Here is a 27,616-nt window from a genome sequence, read left to right as displayed (position 1 = left end):
CACCACGCCTGGCTAATTTTGTATTTTTAGTAGAGACGGGGTTTCTCCATGTTGATCAGGCTGGTCTTGAACTCCTGACCTCAGGTGATCCGCCCACTCGGTCTCCCAAAGTGCTGGGATTACAGGCATGAGCCACTGTGCCCGGGCTTCTGTATTTTTAGTAGAGACAGGGTTTCACCGTGTTAGCCAGGATGGTATTGTCAATGGTTTTCTTAATGATGCCTGGGAACTTGCCTGCTGCCTCTTGGTCAATAGAAGCTGCTTCTCTTGTTATCTTGACGTTTTAAAAGCCAAACTTTTTTTCTAAAATTATCAAACTATGCTTTGCTGGCGTTAAATTCTCCAGCTTTAGACCCTTCACCTTCCTTTTGCTTTAAGTTGTCATATAATGACTTTGCTTTTTCTTGAATAATATTAGTCTATAAGTATCCCCTTCTTATAGCAATTCTTACACCTGCATAAAAGCTGCATTTCCGATATGAGATGAAAAGGTCTTTCACAAAAAGTGTGAGGTTTTTGCATCTGTTGGCATAGCTGCAGTGACAGCTTCACGAATTTTCTTTTCTTTTCTTTTTTTTACAGTGATTCTTATACTGGATTCATTTATCTTGATATGGCAGGCAACTGCAGCAGCAGACCTTAATCTGCAGTATATATCAAGCAATTCAACTTTTTCTTGTAATGTCACAAGTTTTCTGTGCTTCTTGGGAACACTTACCGCATCACTAGTGGCACTTCATATGGGTCCCATGGTGTTATTCAAGGTTTATAGTAGTGCACAAAACACAATAAAAGCTGGGTGCAGTGGCTCATACCTCTAATCCCAGCACTTTGGGAGGCTGAGGCTGGTGGATTGCTTGAGCTCAGGAGTTTGAGACCAGATTGGGAAACATGACGAAACCCCATCTCTATAAAAAAATACAAAAATTAGCTGGGCAAGGTGACATGTGCTTGTAGTCCCAACTACCGTAATTTTATGCAGTTATGATTTAATACTGCAGTTTTACATTTGTTTGTATGTCTCTGGACTATGAATGGCACATGTGCGGTCTGTTTGTGTATGTATGTTTTGATAAATTTTAACTTTTTGTAATAGGTGTGTGTATATTTTATGGTAGTAAATGATAAAATAGACTAATACCTACATATTTTGTGCATTCAAGGCATACCTAACTTTTTAATTTTTTCAATATTTCTAGCCTATGCGGTTTGTCTGAGTTTTTTCAAATTGTTGAAAACCTCCAAACATTTTTCTAATATATTTATTGAAAAAAAAATCTGCATATAAGTGGACCTATGCAGTTCAAACCTGTGTTGTTCAAGGGTCAACTGTAGCTTGAAATTGTTCTCTGTCAGTTTTTTGGGGGGTCTTTGCACTATAAGGCGGTGGTTGCAAGATAAATGACATTAACCATGTATTGTAAACATCTAAATAGATTCACAACGATCAGACTTTTTCCTTAATTTTACTTGCAATATGTTTTTACACATCAGCACTCTATAAAAGGTAAAGTAGTTTGAAGAATTTATAGCTTGTGATGTTTTATATTAATATTGGCTCTATTATATTAATTTTTGAAGGGTTTTAATATTGAAGACAGAGATCTAGAGTATGACAGGAGTCTAATTTTTTTCATTCATTCATTCATTTATTTATTATACCAAAAATGGTCCTGAATGGGAGGGATAGGTGATGGACAAGACTTACTCTTGTTCCTTGAAGAACTCCTTACCTTACATATAAGCACATCTATGAACATATAAGTAGAACTGTGTGATAACTTTGGTGAGAAGCATACACAGTGAGTGGGAAGCATAGCAGAGGGAGCCACACACAGGCTGGAAGGAACTGGGAGGGAGCTTCTTGGAGCAGGTGATCTTCAAGTGAGGCCTCAAAGAATGAGTAGGAGTTGGCCAGGTGCATGAAAGTGGGAAACAAGATTGTTCAAGAGAAAGAATTACTAAAATATCATGCTACGTATTTGAAGGCAGGAAGTTTTTCTCTTTCAATGAATCTTCTGTATTCTATTTGCGTCTATTAATGGAAGAGATATAAATTTATAATGTACATGAAACAGTGAACAAGCTCTATCTAGTGTTAACGTACCCAGTGTTCACAACTCTCTTCAGTTCTTAGATTTCTGTTGACTCTCATTTATTCACAGAGCCAGCTGCTAATATATTGTCAACCAATCAACATTTCATTTATGGAGTGCCTGAATCCTTCTTTTTCTTTTTTTTGAGACGGAGTCTCGCTCTGTCACCCAGGCTGGAGTGCAGTGGTGCGATCTCTGCTCACCGCAAGCTCTGCCTCCCGGGTTCACACCATTCTCCTGCCTCAGCCTCCCGAGTAGCTGAGACTACAAGCACCCACCACCATGCTTGGCTAATTTTTTGTATTTTTAGTAGAGATGGGGTTTCATCGTGTTAGCCAGGATGGTCTCGATCTACTGACCTTGTGATCCGCCCGCCTCAGCCTCCCAAAGTGCTGGGATTACAGGGGTGAGCTACCGCACCCGGCGGAGTCCTTCTTCTAAATAAAATAGTCCTCACCAGAATGCTTATGTCATGCAACGATAAATTACTTTGCAAAATGATAGAAGTTCCAGCCATGCTGAGCTATTGAATGACTGAATGGTAGCTCTTTCCCCTTTTATTTCAGGGATCAGCTGTGAGTCACAGAAGTGCATCTAAAAAAACAGAAGTTAAAGTCTACTGGAATGCTCCAAGCAGTGCTCCAAATCACACACAGTTTCTGTGAGTATAAGAGTTTATAATTCTGGGCAAGTCATGGTGGCTTCTGCCTATAATCCCAGCACTTTGGGAGGCCAAGGCAGTGGATCACTTGAGCCCAGGGCTTTGAGACTGGCCTGGGCAACGTGGTGAAACCCCATCTCTTAAAAAAAAAAAAAAAAAAAAAAGTTTACAACTCTGTAACTATTAGTATAACTGAAACCATAATTAGTATGTATCATTTTCTGTACCTATTGGACACTCACCCATGTAGGAGAGCTTTGGTATAGTAATAATACCACCTTCCTGATGTAGGAGTTTGTTTTGCTTTTTACCAGTGTATACCTAGCACCTAGCACAGGACCTGGCACCAAATAGGCACTTAATAGACATTTGTTGAGTGAATGAAGTCTTGCAAGGCCTTAATCCTAATAAGGGCTATCAATTAATACTTGAGTCTTTATGTTATATAACACTACTATTAGACTTACTCCTGTATTAGCATGAGAATACAAATGGAAGCCCTTGAAATTTGGATGGCTCTTTTGCAGTGTTACAACTTGCAGATTAGACTCTCAGATACGACTGCGTGCCTCTCAGAATTATGAAACTCAGTAAAATTAAAACAGTACTTCTTCCTTATCCTACATACAAGGGGAAATGGAATGTTATAATGCCTTGTGATGATTCCTGAGTGGTGATATGGACATATATTTTAAGGGAAGGATTGCTATCCTGACATACCTGTTTTCTTCACTTTGTGCATAGGTCCCCAACACACAGTAGCACAACTCTGCCCTGGTATGTTAGGTGGAATGTGAAAAAGGGGATGTGACCCCAGTGAAAGCTGATGGTTACCGATGCAGCCTCTATTACAGCTTCTTGCTGTAGTTGCTTGCTACACATGCCCTTTGGAAGAATTGAATACTGCACTCTGAAATGAGTAGTAATATGTTCTTCATATGCCAGGAAATAGAAATCTGTGCAGTTTTGTCCCTGGGTCTGACATCACGGCTATTGGAATATGCCCACAAAACAGACAAGTAAGAAAAGAGGGACAGAGGGAGAGAAAGCAATACAAATTTATCAAGTGATGGGGTGGGAAAGAGTGGTTAGACATTTGCCTCAGACAAAATTAATAGTCCTGGTAGGTAGTAAGTCATGTTTTTCTAGTTTAGTCTCTCTTTTTTTTCCCTTTAATGTTTTGATCTGATTGTGACAGGACACAATGAGGGTTCTAATCTCACTGGTATTGCATTTCAGAGTCACAGTTGTTGAGAAGTACAAAATCTACTGGGTGAAGATTCCTGGTCCTATAATTTCACAACCAAATGCATTTCCTTTCACAACACCTAAAGCTACAATAGTACCTTTGCCAACATTACCTCCAGCTTCCCACTTAACCAAACCAGTAAGTAACAATTTTATTTTCTCTGTAGAGATGGGGTTTCACCATGTTGCCCAGGCCGGTCTCGAACTCCTGAACTCAAGTGATTCTCCTACCTTGGAGTCACAAAGTGTTTAGGATTACAGGTGTGAGCCACTGTGCCCAGCTTAAGTAATATTTTTATAGCTTCATTAAATGCAATCTAAATAATATGTAGCCAAATATAATATCCATATGTTATAAAATACAGAAGAGAAGGTAAACAAAATAAGACATTACATAGGAGTAAAGTACTGTACTTAGTTTTCTCTATGTGAGCAAAGAGGTAAATTTGTGGTTGGAAATTGTGGTTCTGTGTGCTTTGTGTGGTGAAGTGCGCAGAGAAGAAGCTGTGCTGCATAGTGGTAGCATGTTTTTGGGTCCTCTATAGGAATCTGAAGGAAGCCTTCATTGCAACCTTATGACTTATAGGTTAGAATGAAAGGAAAGCAAGACCCTGCATGTTCAAGGTGTGGTCATGACATTCACCTGTAGTCTCTACTGGTGGTGGATATGTTTTCATTTGAAAATAACTCTGATGAAGCAATAGTTTTTTTTTCTTTCTTTCTTTCTTTCTTTTTTTTCTTCTTTTAAACACAGCCAGATATCAAACAAAGAGCTTAAGTTAAATTTAGACAAGATTTGGAGGAGATTCTTAAAGTGGTGATATAACTCTTAGATCTCATTTCATTAAGGTCAAAGAGTCCTAGGGAATTGTATATGCTGAACAACAGAAAATCTCTTGTAAATTCATCAGTTATAATTTCATCTGGGCCCTCCGATTCAAAAGATTTATGATTGACAAGAAATATCTTGGAAAGTGTTATGCATATTAGAAACATTAGGAAGAAGGATTTTACTGCAGGAAATTCTGATAAGTTAGACTTCTTAATTCAGAAGTGGATACAACAAAAAACAAACAAACAAACAAAAAAACATGTTGAGGCAGGTTGTTTTAGTTGAAAGAACAAACGTGGGTCTAAATACTGACTTGCTTAATTTTTGTGTGTCTTTGGGCAAATTACTTAATTTTCAGTCTCAGTTTCCTCACCTAGAGAAAGAGACGTAATAATATTTAGCTCTTAATATCACTGTAAGAATTAAACAAAATAATGAATGCACGTTTTCTAGAACTGTGTCTTGCATTTAATAGATATTCGGTAAACATTAGTTCCTTTACTTTTTCCTTCTTTTTATTATCCTTTCGTACCTTTTTATTCGCATAGAGAAGACAAAGTAATGCACTTTGCTCCTTATTTTATTTTTCTTCTCTTCAACATCTTATAACATATGAGCACTATGTTTAATTACATTATTATGATTGTTGCACTTTTGTTTGACCATGCAATTAGATCTGTTATTTGTACTAGCTCTCAGTTTAGGCTTAATGCTTTATTTAATTAAAAGCTGCTTTAGGGAAATACACAGTCAGTTTGGACCTGGGCTTCCCAGTAGGAATCGGTTGACATTATTGTTATCTTTCCATATATTCAATAAAAAGCTCTTGTTGGAACATTTATTGTGTCTTTGTGCCATGTTTATAATCTCTAATTATAGGGAAGTTCATTCAGAGTTAAAGGATTATAGCATGTTTAGAGCTGGAAGGTACCTTAGGGTCTATTTCTTACAGTTTTCCTGTTGTGTAGTTGAAGGTTCAGGGATCCTGAGAGAACAAGTCCTTTGGCAAACATGATGTAGGGAAGGGGAGAGCAGAGATCAAAGTCCAAGTTTCTTAGTCCCCAGTGGCTTGTTCTCTTCACCCTAGTATGATCTGGCTTTACATTTCCATGAACTCTAGTTATATAATGTTTAGATCTCTTCTGAGATTTACTGTCACAGCTCGTTCGAACAAAGTCTGATTATACAGCTGTTTGTTTTTTTCTAAGACTCTTTGTCTTATTTTCCTTCTCAAGAAGCTCTGGATTAAATCATCTGATTGTTGCTAATTTCTCCCCCAATAAATCACTACGATTATTTGGAATGCTGGTAAATTGGGGCAACCATTTTTTTCTTATATAATTTTAGTATGAAATTTGAATCTGAATTCTAGAAGCAGAATCCACAATCTAAATATAATAACTTGCTAAGTTTTGTTTGTTGCTTTTTAAAACTTCATCTCTGAGAATTAGAGGATACCCTTTAGGCAGGAATGTTAGTGTCATTTAAGTCTTAGGGACTGAAATATTACCTCAAAAATTTCTCAAAACTTATCAGAAGCTTTGCTGCAAAACATACTTAATGTGAAATGTTTTGTGTATTACAGGAGCTTTAATAGTCTTGAACAATTACAGTCCAACAAGTGTATGTTTTCCAAATTTTAATTAAAATTAATTAAGTTTAAAAGTTCATAACCTAACTACTGCTCCGATCATTTTTAATTTGGGATGTGTCTTTTGTTTCCATTTGAATGCTTATTATGGAAAGGTATTCTCGTTAATTTGGGAGCTACCCGTACTTGAAGGTAGTTATTCTTCTGTCATTGCCAATGAACTGCTTGTTTGATAATTAAGATTTTTTTTCCTCTGTCATTTTTCTAGTTCAGTGCCTCAGATTGTGGGAACAAGAAGTTCTGTATTAGGAGTCCTTTGAACTGTGACCCAGAGAAGGAGGCTTCCTGTGTCTTCTTATCCTTCACAAGAGATGACCAATCGGTGATGGTTGAAATGAGTGGCCCCAGTAATGGCTATTTATCCTTTGCATTGTCTCATGACCAATGGATGGTTGGTACCTCTCACTTACATAAGTGGTAACAAAAGGAGAATCACGGCTGGGCGCAGTGGCTCATGCCTGTAATCCGAGCACTTTGGGAGGCAGAGGAGGGTGGATTGCGAGGTCAGGAGTTCAAGACCAGCCTGGCCGAGTTGGTGAAACCCCATCTCTACTAAAAATACAAAAATTAGCCAGGCGTCATGGTGGGTGCCTGTAATCCCAGCTGCTTGGGCGGCTGAGGCAGGAGAATCACTTGAACCTGGGAGGCAGAGGTTGCAGTGAGCCAAGATTGCGCCAGTGCACTCCAACCTGGGTGACAGAGCGAGACTCCATCTCAAAAAAAAAAAAAAAAAAAAAAAATCCAAAAGAACCCCCCAAAAACCAAAAGGAGAATCACTGAAGCTGTTTGTTCCAGGGTCAAATGATCATACGTAAGGGTGGAATAAGAAAGGAGAAACTAACTTAGAACAGATTCTAAGTTAAACAGCTTTGAGTACTGTGTGATTTTAACAGTTTGACAATTACTTCCAAGAACAGGCTGTCCTAAGGAAAGTTAGGAAGATCATTTTATTTCCAGTGTATTTGCTATTTTATATGTCTATCTCTTTGCGATAAAGCAGGAAATACAGTTAAGAAAAGTTTTTCTACGCAAAATGTCGTGTTTTTTGTAATGCTTTTCAAACCAGAATTATTTATTCACGTGGCCAGAACTAAAGCATGTGTTCCTGCTCTCGGTGTCCTATTTTAGTAGTCATCAGGGCATTTCCTAAACAGAGAATTAAACTTGTATATCCAGGCGGCATGTATTACAGTAGGCTCCTCTGTCAAATCAGCAGAAGGCAGCATTTATTTTAAGCCGATTCTCACTCACCCTGGGTAGTGCTGAAATGGATTCAGTGATTCTGTAGGTGGCAGCCTTGTGCTGTGGTGTGGAAGAGCAGAGGCCCGCATAAGCACCTCGGTTTCCTAGGAAGCAGGAAGAGTATTGTGGCCAGGACACATATAAGTCCTGTTCAAGCAGAGTGGGCCTGGGGCATAGGGATGACCAGAAATGGAGAAAGCCCCTTATTAACACAGGCAAGGGGTCTTGTCCTGAGGGTTTTCTTCTTATCAGGATTTAAACTTAACACCACCTCTTTAGGGAATCATATTTCAGAAAAAGAAAAGGAACTCTGACATGGCTGTAATAGAAGAACTAATGCTTATCCTGAAAATACTCTTGATCACATTGGTCCTGGAGCAGCGTTTGCAAGTATTGTAGGACGCTGGATGTAACTAACTTTCTTTAATAGGATACCATTTCAGTATGTATGCATGACCTACGTATTTCGCTGGATACCTCTGGAATGCACTTGCCATCCTCTTTCATTCAACAAAAGATATACCTTAAGTCTATGAGATACAAAAGATATCACGTACTTAAAAAAATAACATAAGAAATAATGAATCCTTCCCCTTCCAAGTTGCTTGTATAGGGAATTTTATACTTGCTCAGCTGATGCGGTGATTGTTCAAAACATTTTCCCCACTTCCTTTTGTGATTGCCATCAGACCTGTGGCATGTTCTTTTGGATATTCTTAGTGTTGGTAAAAATGAACTACATTTAGTATATAAGGTGAATGAGGTTGAGTTAAAAATAAAATGTGACTATAAAGCAATAATGATAGGTGGTGGTAAAAATGAACTACATTTAGTATATAAGGTGAATGAGGTTGAGTTAAAAATAAAATGTGACTATAAAGCAATAATGATAGGTGGTGGTAGTGCTGCTGTCATGTGAATGTGATAAAATTGGCTAGAAAGGAAATTCTGAAAATGAGTCCAAAAAGGATTAACCTGTTGAATGAATGTATATTTTAATTAAGGTTCATCTCTGAGTTACAGCACTCATTTAGATATATGCTCTAGTCACTTAAAAAAAAAAAAAAAAACCAAACACCCAACTTATTCCAGTCACTTTATAGCCAAAATTCATGCCATAGTGTGTGGATACATTTCCTTTTACTGGTTACATAAAACCTGTAAGCAAGAGGGAAAGACTATTACTGCATTCAGTATGGTAATTAGTAGCCCACAGGTAGGTCAGTTATTCTGTTCTAAATTGTAGGCATTGATGGCACAAAAGCATTTATCTCTAATTCAAGATATATTTATCTTACTTAGAAATCTTATCTGTTTCCAGTATAGTACTCATCAAAAATGTTTACAAAAAAGACTTAATTACGCAGGTGCAGTTGATTTACAGAGCAATCCTGTTTAATGATTAAAATAATCTGTACACCTGTTTGCCTAACTTGGGGGAAATGAATCATCCTCAAAATATGTTTTTTAAGTGGTTATTTCTATTTTTGGTTATACTTTTGAAACTTTCGGGTATTTTTGTGACCTGCTATTCCTTTGGAGTGTATAATGTAAATTTAAATACTGAAGGTATCTGATGTCACGAATACTCATTCGATAACCCAAATTATACCCGTTTTCAATTTGGCTTGTAAATTAATGTTAGCAATTATTTTGGTATGATAGACCTCATCACTAAAATCAAAATGTGTAATTTACCCTATTTCTGATAATAATGACTTGCTAATGTGTGAATTTTAACCGAATTTCCAAGTACAATAAGTCCTTACTTAATGTCGTCAATAGGTTCTTGGAGCCTCTAACTTTAAGTGAGGCTACATACAGCAGTCCCTTGAATAATATCATTTCCTTCAATATCGTTTTGTTATGACATTGATGAGGAAAAAAATATTGGCCGTGTTGTATGTTGTTTTGCTTAAAGTCACAGTTTTCAAGAACTTGCCTATGACTTTAATTGAAGATGTACTGTACATGCCTCTTTCCTATTTGAGATATTTTGTTAAATAATGTAAAGTCTATCAAGTATGCACATTATTAGCTTCCTTCCTTCTCCTTCCACTGTGCTTTATCATCTTACTCCATACATGATCTCTCCATGCCCCAATTCCAGGATGTCCCCAATCCTGAATTCCCTTGGACTCCAGACTTTGATTTCCAGCTGCAGGCTGGTCTCATCCAGATGTGTGTTCCTGGACAGCACAAAGCAACATCTAAAAGACTGAATTTTTTATTATGCCTCCTGATGTCTCCTTGTCTTCCCCATTCTTGGTGATCAGCAATGTCAGGAAAGCAGCTACCATTGTCGATGGCTTGCTTCTTGTTGGGTGCTGTCCTAGGCAGTTTATAAACACCTCATTTACTGCTGCCAGCATCTTCTCTGGTATTCAGAGAAATGTTGGTTGTGACTTGGATTCCTTCCTTTCATCCATCTCTCAGATCCTTCCTCCTGCCATTTCCAACTTTTTGTTTTGAAAAGTTTTAAACCTCAATAAAAGTTAAAAAGATAGTACAATGAACACCCATAAGTCCTTCACCTAGATTTGCCACTTTGTCTCTCTATTTCCGTCTATCTCAGTTGATTTATGTGGTGTATATAAATACATATTTTTGTCTTGAATTATTTGAAAGTAAATTATAGATAATCATGACATTTCATCTCTAAGGTTTTCAACATGTGTCTCCTAAGAACATGGGCATTCTACAATTACCGCAATATTTTTATCACATTAAGAAAATTTAATAATGATATAATACTTTTATGTAACATACAATCTGTATTCCAGTTTTCCCAGTTGTCCCAATAAAGTCCTTTGTTTTTTAAAAATATTTCTTATTCAGGATCCAATCAGTTATTACTCAGGGCATTTAGTTGTTATATCTCTTGGATCTCCTTTACTTCAGAACAGTTATTTTATCCTTTTTCCTTTTTATAAATTAAATTCAGGCCAGTTATTTGTAGAATATTCTACAATTTATATAATAGATTTGTGTTAAGACTTTTTGGCACAAATGCTACATAAGGGATATTATTTCCACATCAGTGCATTATTTCGAAAGTTTCGTAATGTCCAATTGTTCTATTATTGATGATACTATGTTTGATCACTGGTGTCTGTCAGATTTCTGTACCATGAAGTCTATTTTCTTTTTGTAATAAGTAATATGTGGGATGATACTTTGAGTCTGTATGAATATTCTGTTCCCCAATAGCCTGTAACTAGGTTTTTGCATTTATTGATGTTTCTCGTATGAATCAGTTGTTACATTTGTGGTTGCAAAATGCTGATCTTCTAACTTACTTCTTAGCTGACGTTTTTATGAAAATATGAGTTTTTTTTTCTCTGCACTTACCCTTCCCTTTTATAGTAACACTATGGACTAATGGGTTTCTTTTGTCCATTGTGTTGTAGTTCGTTACCACCATTCATTCTTTTAGAGGGTCATATTGACCCAAATGTGGCCAATGGGAGCCCTTTCAAGCAGGCTTCTGTGCCCTTTTGATGTCTCTACCACTTTTGAGCGTATCTTTGTTTCTGGTGTAACAAAATGTTCTCCATTCATACTTTCATGCATTTCATCATTTCTCAAAAGGACTTTATTTCCTTTTAGTAGAAATAGTATCTAGAAATCAAGATTTGGGTGCTAATATGTTCATTGCTACTGATCTCCCAGGTACTTCTGATTCTATCTTTCACATACCTCTTTCATTCTCTTTATTGCATTGTCACTATCTCTGATTTGGCTTATAGCTGTACTGTCTGCTTCCTGGACTGCTCCAGTAACCTGTCATTAGTCCCCTTGCTTCCATGATTTCTTCTTCCATTTCATCCTTCATACAGCCATTGGAATTTTCTCCCCAAGCCACATTTAAGATCGTCTTGGCTGGGCGTGGTGGCTTATGCCTATAATCCCAGCACTTTGGGAGACTGTGGTGGAAGGATTGCTTGAGCCCAGGAATTCAAGATGAGCCTGGGCAACATGGCGAGACCCTCATCTCTACAAAAAATTCATAAAAAATTAGCTGGGCTTGGTGGCATGCACCTGTGGTCCCAGATACTTGGGAGGCTGAGGTGGGAGGATCACTTGATCCCAGGAGGTCAAAGCTGCAGTAAGCTGTATTTGCACCACTGCATTCCAGCCTGGGTGACAGAGCAAGATCCTGTCTCAAAAAAGAAAAAAAAAAAAAAAAAAGGAAAAGAAAAAAAATTGTCTCAAAAATATCCCTCCAAACCTTTGGCAAAACTTCAGTAATTATAGAAAAACTATTCTTTTTCTTAAAGCATGGTGCTCACTACTTTGGGAATACTTCTGGAATTTTCAGCCTTAGAGCTTTCTTTTTATCCTTTACGTATTTTAGCTAGCAAAACTAGCTGTTTCTTAAAATTTTCATATTTCTATATCATTGGTCCTAGAAGTTCTTCAGCTTGGAAAACCTTTCCTTTAATGTCATCTTTACCTTGTCCTCCTATAAATATGTTTTATCTTCTAAGGTCTGCTTAATTACTCTCTTTTCTGGTAAGCCATTTTCAATTCTCTGGCCATACATAGTTTGTCTTTTTGTGTCACTTATTCTATCTGTCTGCCTCATTAAAACATAGCTTTAGGTTGTAAGAGCCATATTCTTATAACAAAGTTATCTTTGTTTCTCCCACAGTGTCCAGCATAATGTTTTCTCATAGGATGCTCTCTAAATGCTTGACTTGAGAGAGGAAACTGGGGAGAGAGCTTCAGTAAAACCCAGGGATTTGGTGGAAGTTCTTATATGGTGTACTTTTATGCTTTCAAACTTGAGGTTTCTAGAACTGCGTGGAGCCTGAGGTTGCAGTAGCACCTTCACTTACTCTTCATTTGGAATAGTGAGGACTGAGAGTTACCTGCTCTCTATCCCCATCATCTTCTCCATTATTTGGGAGGTCTACTTGTATTGATTTTATTTGCTTTCTTATCCTCAGTTTGCCTCAGATCAATCATTATTTGTATTAATTTTTTTTATGTAACAAAAGAATTTCTATGTCTCATTCATGATATTCTAGAAAACATGCATTGTTTAAATCAGGGTTCAGGCCTAGCATGGTGGCTCACACCTGTAATCTCATCACTTTGGGCAGCTGAGGCAGGAGGATTGCTTAAGCCCAAGATTTCAAGACCAGCCTGGGCAACAGGGCGAGAATCCATCTCTACTTTTTTAAAAAATAAAAAATAAATCAGAGTTCAGAAAACGTTTTCTATAAGGACCAGATAGTAACTATTTTAGAGTTTGTGGGGAATATGGTCTCTGTTGTAGCTACTAAACTCTGTTGTAGTATAAAAGCAGCCATAGATGATATGTATATGAGTAAATGTGGCTGTGTTCCAATGAAACATGGACATTGAATTTCAGTTTGATATATTTTCATTTGTCATGAAATATTCTTCTTTTCACCACTTAATTATGTAGAAGTCATTCTTAAACTATGAGCTGTATAGAAACAAGCTCTAGGTTGAATTTGATTTGCAGGCCATAGTTTGTTGACTCCTGGTTTAAGTCATGATTGCTCCAAATTTCTTATCTTGAATTGGGCTAATTCTGATTTTACTGTAATATGTGTAACAGTACATAATTGCTTTGCTAAGAGTATATCCTTGAGAGTTTTCAAAAGTGGAACATTTAAAAATAAAGTTGAATCTGAAAGTATAGAAATATGTTAGAATCTAATATTGGAATTTATAACAAGATTTGTTATAACCGAGTAGTCTTGGACCTTGTATGAGGAACTGGATGACTAACCCACATAAAGAACCTTGTTAGATAGTTTATGGAGAAACCAAGTGAAAGACCAAACCATGGACAATAACTTAAAATCAAGATTATTCCTTTGTACCATTGTTTAAATGTACTTTGAAGTTACAGTCTGCTTCTTTTTTTGGTATTCTTTTTCATTCTTTTTTCCCCTATTAATTGACAGTCTGCTTTTTGATTATCACTTTATTTTATTCTATTTTATTTCTATTTTTTGGAGACAAGGTCTCCCTCAGTTGCCCAGGCTGGTGTGCAGTGGCATGATCATGGCACTCTGCAGACTTGACCTTCTGGGCTCAAGTGATTCTCCTGCCTTAGCCTTCTGAGTAGCTGGGACCACAGGCATGCATCACCATGCTTGGCTGATTTTAAAAAAATTTTTTCTAGGACGAAGTCTCACCATATTGCCCAGGCTGATCTCTAACTCCTGGCTTCAAGAAATCCTCCTGTCTTGGCCTCCCAAAGTGCTTGAATTATGGGTGTGAGTCACTATGCCTGGCTTGATTATCACTTTAAAGAATAAGATCTAACTTTCAGAGTTAAGGATTCTTGGAGACTAAAGGATAGGTAAGAGGTAGACTAATTCCTCCTTGAGTACAGGTATGTTTACCTCAGTTATATAGCATTAAATCTATTGAATATGTACACTGTGTAGCAATATTTCTTTACAGTGTCTTCCATCTTAGAAGTTACCAAAAAATATCCAGTACAATGCGGTGTATTTGGTCATTAAAGTGTGTAGGATATAGATGTTTATAAATAAATATCTGGAATATTGGTTATGGTAAGTTAATTGAAAAAAGATAACAGAACTCTGTATTTTCCCATTTGGGAAGGAAAAAATAGGTATAATACAAATAGGTTTGGATGAATATACATGAAAATATTAAAGTGGTGTTCGATTAGTGATGGGTTTATGAACATATAAACATGTTATATATCTATCTTAATCTGTTATTTTACACTGAAATTCTATTCCTTTTGTATTATAACAAAATTATTTGCAACTCGCAAATTAGACAACCAATTCTCTAGAATTCATAGCATCATTCACGATTCAATAATGTTTTAAAAGCATCAAATAATACTTGGTTTCCTGAGGTACTTTTTTAAAAAAAGAAAATAAAATGCTGAAATTCCTTTGAACTTTTTTTTTCTCATTCACAATTGTTTTTCAGGGTGATGATGATGCTTATCTGTGTATTCATGAAGATCAGACTGTGTACATCCAGCCTTCCCATTTAACGGGGCGAAGTCACCCTGTAATGGACTCCAGGGTAGGTGTGAAAATTCTGGAACCTCCACCTGAGACTCGCTTTCCGGCTGTGTGGCTATCACTGGCGTGGCTGTGCTACTAGATTGCCTCCAACCCCCACAGTTACACTTAGCCTGAGCGGGGGCCTGCCAGCAGGGCTCCTCTCGTAATGATCTCTGAGAAACTTTTCTACACTTCAGAAGTTTCTCTTGTAGGAAAACATGAATTCTTGCTTGTGTCACTTCCATCCTTTTGGTTGTTATCTCACAAAAAAGTACTTTGTGGTTTATTAAGATGGTCAGGGCATCAGCTTCCTTTCAAAAGCTTACAGACAGGTTTCTAAGACGAGGATGACATTAGTGACAAAATTTCTTGACTAGTGAGAAAGAGGAGCACATTTGGCGAAGGCTGGAGATGCCTTGGACAGTTGTCTTAAATGCCCTTTGTTGGCATGTGTATTGAAGGTGGGCTATTTCTGGTACAAAAGTGTCCTTTTTGCAGGACAGTTGACAAGCAAATGAGCTCTGAAAGAGCAGTAGCTATCACTTAATGACAGAGCAAATGAGCTCTGACTGAGCAGTAGCTGTCATTCAATGACATAACTGTGCACAGCTTTCCCATGGGGCTGACTCCCATGGCTGGTTTGAACTTCTCCCCAGTTACATGTTGCATTTTGGCCACTAGGGTAGTACTCGTTAACTGTTTTTTTCAGTGTTTTTGATTGTATACTCGTGGCCAGATGGAGTTAGTACATCTGCTAAAATTTCTAACCTTGGTAGAGGAATTGTGGGGTTCTGGCTCAAAGTAAAAATAGTATTTTTTCTTTTTGCCAAATGGGATAAAGACAAATAAACTGGGAGAAAATGTTTCTTGTTCTCTTCAAAGCGGAAGTGGAAAAACAATGACACTGCAGACAAAGCATGCACATATGATCTAGAGAAAGGAAACTGAACAGGGCAGGATTTTGATCATATCTTATTTTTAGCAAATCTTTGGAAAGTGCTGAGAAGACCCATTGTGTGTGTTTATAGGATACCCTTGAGGATATGGCTTGGAGGTTGGTGGATGGTGTTATACAGTGTTCTTTCAGAAGAAACATTACCCTTCCTGGAGTTAAGAATAGATTTGATCTAAACACAAGCTATTATATATTTCTAGCAGATGGTGCAGCTAATGATGGTAAGTATATTGTCAAGCTGTCTTTTCAAGTATTTTCTTTTTCTCTCTTCTTCCCTCTCTTTCCCCCATTTTTGGAAAAACTACTGTAATTGCCCATTTTTAAGGCAGACACTTTCCTATAAATGTCAAAATTTGCCAGAAACTGGATAAAGGAAGACAAATTTTCCTGGAAACTAGAGGTAGAGTGTCCACTGTGTTATAAGACAACACTGCTCATGATCAAAATGGTTTCTGATTAGTAAAATGTGTGTGACCAGAAGAACTATAAATACCTAATAAGAAGCCATTTATTTGGGCTTCCCTGAATGTAGTGATAGTAGATTAACATTGCAGGGGACCTAGAAACAGTACCTTTGGGGTTGTTGCAAGAGATATTGGCTCCTGTGGGGAAACTTGCCCAATATGAATCTCATGTCCTTAGACCTGAGCTTTCTCTAGGGAGGTGGGGAGGGGAAAGAGAGAATAGCTCCTGGACAGCTGAGTAAGCTGCTGTGAGACCTCCCATTGAGGGGAGAATGCCTCCCACTGCCCTGGGTATGGTATGTTTCCTGTCTCACATCTTTCTACATGACTCTGATGCCAAGTACAGCCTAATGTAGTTTTATGAGTCTGAATCTTTATTCTCAAGAAGGCTACCCTGGTGGATATTGCAACACATATTAATAGGAATAATTCGATTTTGTTTGAGGTCTTGGCTAATGGTTTTTGAGGAACTGCAGGAAACGCCAATGTCGTATTTAATGACTCATCTCTTAGGAGATAACACGGCGCCAGAACTTTGAGAATACAGCCCACTTTGAAAATGGTGAGAAGGTAGATGTCTACAGTAGAGAGACAGGGATGGGGTAAAGGAAAGGAAGAACAGGAAATGTGATACAGGCAAATTGTGACAAGCCTACAATTCTATCATGTGTTTAAGACTTTTTAATCTTGGTAAAGCAGACTCTCAAAAAGTTTTGAAGCAGGATAAAATATCTGTGTAATGTTAAAATTTAGGAACATTTAAATTAATTAACTTGCTTGTTTTTATTTATTTTTTTAGGTGAAGGAAGAATGCTAAAGGAACGTTTTTAGATTTAGATATAGGCGACACATGTAGTTACCTTAGTCAAATCGTTTACTCTTGTTTGTACCAGCAACACCAAATATGGCTTGAAAATAATTTCTTAATATGACTTGATAATGAGTAAAAATTTCTTAATATGAGTAATAATTTCTTAATATGGCTTGATAATGAGTAAAAATTTCTTAATGTGAGTAATAATTTCTTAATATGGCTCGATAATAATGAGTAAAAATTACTCAGTGCTTACTGAATGCGAGTCAGTGGCTAAGCATTTTAGATAGATTCTTCATTTTTATCTTCATAAAATACAAGCTAGAAATGTACTATTATTATTTGGAGGAGGAAATTTGGACTTAGAAAGGTGAAGTAATTTGCCCAGACAAGTAAACGATGCAGTTGGAATTTGGCCTTTAGAGCCTATGTATTCAGTACTTTAGAACATGGGAAATGGGCTGGGTGCCGTGGCGCATGCGTATAATCCCAGCATTTTGAAAGATCAAGACAGGTGGATTGCTTGAGCCCAGGAGTTCCAGAGCAGCCTGGGCAACATGGCAAAACCTGGTCTCTATTCAAAAAAAAAAAAAAAAAAATTAGCTGGGTGTGGTAGTGTGCATCTGTGGTCCCAGCTACTTGGGAGGTTGAAGTGGAAGGATTGCCTGAGCCCAGGAGGTAGAGGCTGCAGTGAGCTATGATTGCACCACTGCATTCCAGCCTGGGCAACTGAGGGAGACCCTGTCTCAAAAATAAAAAGAACATGGGAAATGTAGGGAATTAACTTTCAATAAGGAAAAGGTCAAGTATTTGTGTTTTAAACAGCTACTACTAAAGTGCAGGTCATTGCATTGTTATGATAGCAGCCATCACTTGTTGCATATTACATGTATCTCTTTTATTTCTCACAGAGGCTTTGTATGTAGGTATTTTGTTGCTTTTTTTTAGAGATAAGGAAACTGGGACCTAGTAGGGCCAAGCAACTTGTTCAAAATCAAACAAGTAGCAGAGTCAGAAATTAAACCCAGGTTACTTCCAATTATAAAAGTTGTATCCTTTCTTTAATATCAGACTGCTTCTTTTGGTGTCTGTGTTAGTCCATTCTCACACTGCTGTAAAGAACTACCTGAGACTGGGTAACTTATGAAGAAAGTAGATTTCATTGAGTCACAGTCCCACAGCCTGTACAGGAAGCATGGCTGGGGAGGCCTCAGGGAACTTACTATCATGACAGAAGGCAAGGGGGAAGTAGCCACATCTCACATGGTGACAGGAGAGAGAGAGTGTGAAGGTGGAAGTGCCACACACTTTTAAACAATGAGATCTCCTGAGAACTTGTTCACTTTCACGAGAACAGCAAGGGGAAAGTGTTCCCCCATGGTTCAGTCACCTCCCACCAGGCCCTTCCTCCAACACATGGAGATTACAATTCAAAGTGAGATTTGGGAGGGGGCGCAGAACCAAACCATATCAGCGCCCAACATGTATAGATGCTTCATAAATGATTATTGATGCAAATGGATTTCTTAAATTGTTAGACGATTTAGTGGTTTATACTTTTTAAAGTTTTATACTTAAAATATACTTTAGAGAAAAACTATTTAAATGGAGGAATTCTGTTGTGTAATAAATTTTATATGTGTGGGTATACAGCACACATGTTTCTTCATAGGTTAGCAACATAGAAATCAGAACATGTTTTCTTTTAAATGATAATTCTAACACTCCCTCAGAAACACCTAGTTAATGGATGATCCATGTGAAAATAGAGAATTGTTCCCCCTCCCTTGCCAACTGATGTTGCTGTGCTGATGGCATGGGAGGGTGAATCTCTGCCTTGACTTCTCTGTGGTGTTTCTCCAAATGTGGGGCTTAATGTGCTTCAGAACCGCCTGGAGTGACTGCTAGCAGTGCAGTTTCCTGAACTCCCATCTCAGACCCACTGAGTCTCTTTTGTTGGTGCATGGAATCTGCATTTTAATAGGCATCCCAGGTGGTTTTATGTATGCTGTAGTTTGATAACTTACTGCTCTAGGATGGGGTTTTCCCAAGTAAGCTATGCACATTGCAAGGCAGGCCAGGGGATACAGGGAACAATACTAGAACTTTGTTTAGATTTACTTTTTGTCATTAAAATTTTAAATATTTTAATATGTTTTATAGTGTACGTCAGGGATCCCCAACTGACAAGTCATGGACTGGTACTGGTCTGTGACCTGTTAGGAACTGGGCCGCACAGCAGGAGGTGAGCGGTGAGCAAGTGAGCATTACTGTCCTGTCTGATCAGCGGTGGCATTAGATTCTCATAGGAGCACGAACCCCATTGTGAACTGCGCATGTCGGGGATCTAGGTTGTGTGCTCCTTATAAGAATCTAGTGCGTTTTGATCTAAGGTGGAACAGTTTCATCCCAAAACCATCCCTTCCCCTCTTCCATGGAAAAATTGTCTCTCTTGGACTGGTCCCTGGTGGCAAAAAGGTTGGGGACTGCTGGTGTACATAAGATATTAATACATATTAATATCTTAATATGTATTAGATATAATAGATATTGATACAATATGTATTGGGTGTAATAGATATTAATACAATATAATGCAATAAACATGAATCTGTTTATTAACAAAAATATACATATATTAGGAGCACAAGCTAATTTTTTTTTTTTTTTTTTTTTTTTTACTGATAGAGTGAAAAGCACACAAAACAAAACACTCCAATAAACAAACCTGGAGATTGCTATCCCTGGAAATGAATTTTCCAATCTTTTTGTACCGGGGAACAAATGACAGTTATCACATAAATCATTGCCTCTTCTATTACTTAGCTTTATGCATGTGGACCATTTATATATTGAATTCCACTTAAAAGCAGTAAGACTTTGTAAGGTTTAAACCAATTTTCAAAGCAATCATATAATCTCTGTAACCCATATAAATGTAAAATGTATCCAATTTCAATAAAGTCTCCTAACAGTCTATCCATTTAAAACCTTTTTCTAACTGCTATTTTCTTCATGTTGCTGACATTATCCTGTCTTGGGATATGCAGTCATGTGAAATACTGAGTGTTTAAACTGAAAGATAGAAATCACTTGGGTAATTAAGTAATTCACAATGAGGAAATCTACCAATTTTAATAATTAATGAAGTAGAGACACAGCTATCACATGACCTGTTATTTAAAGAATTTAGGAATACTGTAGGTAACCTATTACTGCCGGTTCTTGCACTAAGCATGAACTCCCTTTGAGCAAGACTACAAAATTATAATGGAGCCACACAATGGAATTCTGAAATCATAATGGACTTCTGCTTTCATGAAGGTTAAGTTCATGCTTAGTTCATGACTCTACAGTGATTCAGAGTTTAAACACATTTTCTTCCAACTTGTCTCTCAGGGTTGTTGGGCTTGGATTCTCTTTTTCATCACTACCACTCAATGAATGCAGGATTTTTAGCTTCCCCAGTGCCTTTCTTGTCATTTTTGATAGTTTTCTTGATCATTTTCTTTTTGACACTTTTGTAGCTCCTGACAGTTATTGTCTTTTTCTTCTTGACATTCTCTTCTCTAGGCATTCATTATATAAAACTCTTCTTTCTCATTTTCTGCCTTATAACAAGCCATGGTAAAATAGTATTCACTGGATGAGTAACCAGGTGTCCTAACACCATTTTTTGAATAGTCCACATTTTCTCACTGCTTTAAAAGCCTATTTATCATACATTAAAAGTCTATCAATAAATTGAATTATTTCTAGTGTATCTGTTCTTCTATTGATACGTTTGTCTGTTCCTGCATTAGTTAGAATTGCTGTTGCTTTATAATAGGTTTGTGAGTTTTGGTTTTGATAGAACATGATACCCCTTCTGGCCTTCTTTTTCAAGAATTTTTGCTTCTTCATGTGTATCTGTTCTTCTAGATAAACTTTAGACCTAATTTGTCGAATTCTTCTTTTATTTGAGACAGGATCTCACTCTGTTGCACAGGCTGGAGTGCCGTGGTGCAATCACGGCTCACTGAAGCTTGACCTCCCAGGCTCAAGCCATCCTCCCACCTCTGCCTCCCTAGTAGCTGGGACTACAGCCATGTGCCACCATTCTCAGTTAATTTTTTATAGAGATGGGGTCTCGTTATGTTGCCCAGGCTGTCCCAACTCTCTGGCTCAAGCTGATTTATCAAATTCTATTAAAAACCCTGTTGGGGTTATGATTTAAATTGTAATGCAATTTTAGAGCAATTTAGAGAATAACTCTGTGTAATAGTGAGCCTGTCTATGCAGGAACACACTGGGATATTCCATGTATTCCGAACCTGCATATGTGTCTTTCAATGAAATTTTATGGTTTTCTTACGTATCTTCATAGGGCTTATATACATATTTTTGGTTACTTTGTTCCTGTGTATTTTATAGTTCTCTAAAGCAAATTATTATGAATGGGATTGTTTTTCATACGTTTTGTAAATATATTGTCATATAGGACAGTTATTTATTATTGAATATTTATCTTAAATTTAAGCCTCCTAATTTTCCAGTTGATTATTTTGGATTTTTCTGGATAAATGTCATATCCTGTGCAAATAATGACAGATTAATAGCCCTCATTTTCTTTCTTGTCTCATTGCATTGTTTAGTTCTTGCTGAATAATGTAGAGTGGTAGCAATGAGGTGGCAAGAATTTTTGTGGCTATTGTTGATTTTTATGCAAATGCATCTGATATTCAGTGTTAAATGTCTATTTGTTGTATTTTTCTTGTGGATATCCTTTATAGTGTTGAGGAAATATTCTTTTGTTTCTAACTTTACTAAGAATTCATATGACTGTGTGCTGAATTTCATCAAATGTCTTTTGGGCAGTGATTGAGATGGTATTTTATCGTTACTTTAATAGATTTCTGGATGGTGAATGATCCTCACATTCCTGGAATAAACCTTACTTGGTCATGTTTTATTATTCTCTTAGTATATAACTGATTTGATTTACTAATGTTTTCTTTAAGCTTTTTACATCTATATTCATAAGTGATTTTGGTTTATGTTGTGACTGCGTGAATGTGTGGGGCGCTTGTGTGAATGTACACATGCGTAGTTTTGATTTCAGGGTTATACTAGACTTATAGAGTAAACTCTAAAAGAGTTTAAATAAAAATAATTTTTAACAGGCGAGGCACAGTGGCTTATGCTGTAATCCAAGCACTTTGAGAGACCGAGCTGGGCAGATCACTTGAGCCCAGGAGTTTGAGACCAGCCTGGGCAACGTGATGAAACCCCATCTCCACAAAAAATACAAAAATTAACTGGGCGTGGTGGTGTGCGTTTATGGTCCCAGCTACTTCGGAGGTTGAGGTGGGAGGATCTCTGGAGCCTGGGAGGTCAAGGCTGCAATGAATTGTGATTACACCACCGCACTCCAGCCTAGACAACAGAGTGAGACGCTGCCTCAAAAATAAAATAAAATAAAATAAAAATAAATAAATAAATAAATAAATAAATAAATAAAATAAAAAAACAAATTAGGGAAAAATTTTACTGGTGTGGTAGAACTCACCCATATAACAGTCTGGATGTTAGATGGAAATATTTGACTAATTAAAAAGAATTTTTTGGCTGGGCATGGTGGTTCACACCTGTAATCCCAGCACTTTGGGAGGCCGAGGCAGATGGATCAGGAGGTCAGGAGCTCAAGACCAATCTGGCCAAGATGGTGAAACCCCGTCTCTACTAAAATCACAAAAATTAGCTGTGTGCAGTGGCAGGCTCTTGTAATCCCAGCTACTCGGGAGGCTGAGGCAGGAGAATGGCATGAACCCGGGCAGCAGAGGTTGCAGTGAGCCAAGATCGTGCCACTGCACTCCAGCCTGGGCAACAGAGTGAGACTCCATCTCAAAAAAAAAAAAAAAGAATTTTTTTATTGTTATTACTCTCCATGGTTACTACTACTTTGGTCAGTTTTTGTAATTCTATATTTCTCCGCCCAAATTCACCCATTTTGTTTAGATTTTGAGATTTTTGGGGGCTGATTTAAAGTTGTATACAGTGTTTTTATATAAAATTGTTTTCCATATTGGCGGCTATGTCACCCTTTAAATTTCCTTTTTTTTTTAATTGAGACGGAGTCTTGCTCTATCTCCCAGGCTAGAGTGCAGTGGTGGGATCTCCGCTCACTGCAACCTCTGCCTCCCAGGTTCAAGCGATTCTCCTGCCTCAGCCTCCTGAGTAGCTGGGATTAGAGGTGCCTGCCACTGCACCCGGATAATTTTTGCAGTTTTAGCAGAGATGGAGTTTCACCATCTTGGCCAGGTTGGTCTTGAACTTCTGACCTCGTGATCCACCCGCCTCGGCCTCCCAAAATGCTGGAATTACAGGTGTGAGCCACCACACCCAGCCATCCTTTAAATTTCTAACATTATGATGTTTCCTTTTATTGTGTATCAGAGTTGCCAAAAACTCAATGGATTTTAATTATCCTTTTAGAGGATTGACTTTTCTGATTTTTAGCATTACTAGCTTAAGTTCTACCTTTGTTTTTAATTGATCTTTTTTTTCTGGTTTCCCAGGTTATATTTTGTTACTTTAAATGCACCTTGAATAAAATTATTTGTGTGTGTGTGTGTTAGGAAATGCTTTTAAGATGATAAAAACATTTTTTGAATAGTACCTTGATTGCATCACACATGTTTTGTTATGAAGTGTCTTTATTGTTATACATCTTGATGAAGACATGTGGTTTTAGTTTTAATTTCTTATTTAATCCAAAGGTTATTAAAAAGAGTAGTTTTATAAATATCTAGGTGGACCATTTTCCCCCTAGCTTTTCAATGTTAATTTTTAGTTTTGTTGCATTTTGGGCAAATAATATAACCTGTATCCTTTTATTTCCTTTTGGAAATTATTAAGATGTAGTTTGTGGTCTAATATTTATCATTTGTTTTAGACGAAGTTTCATGTATTTATATTTGTTATATTAAATGTCTTATTTTTGATGCAGCACAGTATTCTAAAAATATGTATGTTCCAAAATTTATTTACTCATTCCCCTAATGATGGCTATTTAGTTAGTGTTTTTTTTTGTTTTTTGTTTTTTTTTGCCAGCATGGAAAACATTGCTGTAAACTTTCCTTACGTATATCTTTGCTAAGATAGATTCCTAGAAAGAACACACACAGATCCACACACATTTGGAATAATTCTATACATTCACTGATTTAATTTTGTACACAATAAATGGTAATATTAAAATAATGTATCCTCAATTTGCTTATGTCACTACTATTTGGAATTTTGGTTTGTTAGTTCGAATTGACCATGTGTGAAATAATGTATCATAAAATGCTTTTCTTTGTCTTCCAACCATCCTCTTTCCCCCAGCTCAATTTCAGTTAGTTTATTCTAGGATTTTATATGCAGGTGGTGGTCAATGGCTTGTAGATTTTTAAAAAATATGTATTCTCTTTCAATATTTTTTTTAACATTTTTCAATGGTTTGTGACCATATTAACAATGTTTATTTTAATTTATTATTTAACTTATCTCTTTGTATCACCAATTCTTTTACTATACATTCTCTGTTCCTAGTTCTCATTTTAATTCATCTCTAGGTTGGCTATATTCTTTAACTTTTTCCAGGAAGGCTGTGTGCCCTTGCATATATCTTTATGTTGCTTTTGCATATGAATGACATCTCTGTTGATATTTAATTATTTTTTATTACCTTAAGAAATTTTGTTGCCATGCCCTGCCCATATCTCAATTCCTTTTTTTATCTGAGGCAGTAATTATTCTTTGTCAGGTTTAATTTTGTTTCTAATTTGCAGGTCGAATTTACAAGCACTCTCAGCAGCCTTTGATTACCTATGAAAAATATGATGTGACAGACTCTCCAAAGAACATAGGAGGATCCCATTCTGTACTCCTTCTGAAGGTTCATGGTAGGTTACATGTGTAACTACTTTGTGGAATCAACTTACCTGCGGACTCAGTGCTGTCTGGATTAGGCATGGTTGTGGGTATAATGTAGCTAATTTTTATAAAGCTTTTTTTTTTTTTTTTTTGAGATGGAGTCTTCCTCTGTCACCAGGCTGGAGTGCAGTGGCGTGATCTTGGCTCACTGCAACCTCTGCCTCCCAGGTTCAAGAGATTGCCCTGCTTCAGCCTCCAGAGTAGCTGGGACTACAGGCGTGCACCACCACGCCTAGCTAATTTGTGTAATTTTAGTAGAGATGGGGTTTCACCATGTTGGCCAGGATGGTTTCGATCTCCTGACCTCGTGATCTGCCCACCTCGGCCTCCCAAAGTGCTGGGATTACAGGCGTGACCCACCACGCCTGGCCTATAAAGCTTTTATGTTTAAACAGTAACACTTGCAGGCAGCAGCGTCTATTTTTTTTTTTTGACACAGCTGTTGGTGAGCATCATCTATCTTAATGTTTGCTAATTTTCATTAAAAATGGAGAGTAGGGCTAATTCAGTGGATTTAACCTTGGCTACATGCTAAAATCACCAGTGGAGTTTTTAAGATATCTATAATTTTGAAAAACTATCCTAGTTGTTTCTAACTGCAGCCAGGGTCAAGTGTTACTGGGTTAATTTAACTTTTATGAGACCTAAATTTTTACCATTTATTAAAATAAATGCTAATAAAAGAATGGCCTGTGATTTTGATTGTTTAATTATAACAGTAGTTTGGTTTCAGAGGTACAATTTTGTTGTTGCATTGATCAATGTACAAGTATTTCAGAGCATGCAAAGTACTTAGTGCTATACTTAGGCATCATATATAATACCTAAATGAGGAATAGAATGAAGTTGGAAGAACAGTAGCCTAAAAACAAGGCTCTAGGCCATGCACGGTGGTTCATGCCTGTAATCCCAGCACTGTGGGAGGGTATGGTGGGCGGATCACTTGAGGTCAGGAGTTCGAGACCAACCTGGCCAACATGGCAAAACCCTGTCTCTACTAAAAACTTTGTAATCTCAGCAAAAATTAGCCAGGCATGGTGGTGCGCGCCTGTAGTCCCAGCTACTTGGGAGGCTGAGGTAGGAGAATTTCTTGAACCCAGAAGGTGGAGGTTGCAGAGAGCTGAGTTTGCACCACTGCACTCCAGCCTGGGCAACAGAGTGAGACTCCATCCCCCAAAAAACAAAAAACAAAACACCCAAGACTTTTAATATACTCTGGTTCTACAGATGAAAGTTGACTTCATTCGAAAACTAGCCTGGCTTATTGTTAAAAAAGATGGGATTTGAAAGTATGGGAATAGTGTAGTGTACACTAAACTACTGTAAACTCTTAGTGTTTTGGGGGAAACTTTCCTTATTTGGGTTATTCCCTGTATATTTTCCAGAGTTATCCATTACAGTAAAGTTTTCCATAAATGCCATCACTGTTAAGCTTGAAAGTAACTTTATTGTTGTTGATTTGCTTCTACTCATGTTGTAGCTCCAGTTTGGTAGTAATTGGATTCCGAAATAATATGCCTATTTGTTTTTCACTGCCTTTTGGAGTGAGATGTGAGAAGCTTTTGAAATAACTGCAGAGGCAGTTATTAGTATAGTGGTTAAGAGCACAGTTGCTGAAATCAGATAGGGTTTGCATCCCAACTTTGTAACCTTGGAAGAGCTACTTAATTCTCTATGGCTTTGTTTCCCCATTCAGCAAAACTGGACTAATAGTTATAACTACATCATAGGATTGTTGTAAAGATCAACTAAATTAGTATATGTAAAGCATTTAGAATACTTAGCACATAATAGGAGCTTTAGAAGTGTTTGCTGTTCAAAAGAGTAATGGTAGTAAAACTATGATGTATAGCACCATTTAGGTTGTACTTATGTCAGCTGAATGTATTTTGCTGGCTGTTTATGTTTTCTGAGCATTTGGCTTCATCATTTAAGCAACAGCTTGATTAGTTTGTGATGGTCTACTATTACATTTATCTCACTTGTAGGTGCCTTAATGTTTGTGGCATGGATGACTACTGTTAGCATAGGTGTACTGGTTGCCCGGTTCTTCAAACCAGTTTGGTCAAAAGCTTTCTTCCTTGGTGAAGCAGCTTGGTTTCAGGTAGGTGAGGGAAAAAAGTTCAACGCAATTTTCATAGTATTTGAACACTGCAACACGAAAACATATGAAGTATGTGTGTATGTGTATGTGTGTATGTGTATGTGTTTTGTGGTTACAGATGTAGGTCTGGGATCTTCCTTTTTCCCTTTGGTTTCCTGATCAATTGAGAGTGGACACAAGGTGCTTGATAGAGACAAGAATACAGACAGTTTTAGGAAGAGTCAGGCTGGACTGGAGAATGTGTCAGGGCCATGTGAATCCCTTTGTATTATATACTTTGGGACCCAAATGACCTTTACTTATACCTCTGTTTGTAGAGGGATATGTTGGAAGAGCATTCACCCACTACACTGCACTGAGTAAAGTCAGGCCAAGGAATGCAGAGGAACTGAAGAAAGAAATAGTGGGAGCTTACTGTGTTTCAAAGCAAGCGTCACTCCTCTGGTTGTGGGCCATTGAATGTTGGTTATCTCTAACTCATCACTTGGGATCATCTGTCTCCTATGTAGGTGGGAACAGAAACTGAACGTGTTCTTTTTCATGCTCTTCCTTC

At 37.3% G+C, this 27,616-nt stretch overlaps 1 protein-coding gene across 1 annotated transcript in view; it reads left to right on the top strand.

The window, feature by feature from the left end:
* The window catches only part of FRRS1 (ferric-chelate reductase 1), a 58,943-nt gene that overhangs the window by 22,478 nt on the left and 8,849 nt on the right, over positions 1-27,616 (top strand). The window contains 7 exon segments of the mRNA XM_011992518.1: positions 2,663-2,757; positions 3,997-4,144; positions 6,697-6,879; positions 14,688-14,786; positions 15,796-15,943; positions 24,815-24,928; positions 26,948-27,063. Of these exon segments, the coding sequence (XP_011847908.1) occupies positions 2,663-2,757; positions 3,997-4,144; positions 6,697-6,879; positions 14,688-14,786; positions 15,796-15,943; positions 24,815-24,928; positions 26,948-27,063 (903 nt within the window).

The sequence above is a fragment of the Mandrillus leucophaeus genome, unplaced genomic scaffold (genome assembly GCF_000951045.1).
Source record: "Mandrillus leucophaeus isolate KB7577 unplaced genomic scaffold, Mleu.le_1.0 Scaffold413, whole genome shotgun sequence".
Classification (NCBI taxonomy): domain Eukaryota; kingdom Metazoa; phylum Chordata; class Mammalia; order Primates; family Cercopithecidae; genus Mandrillus; species Mandrillus leucophaeus.
Note: the sequence above shows the minus strand (reverse complement) of the source record. Positions and strands in the feature narration are given on the sequence as shown.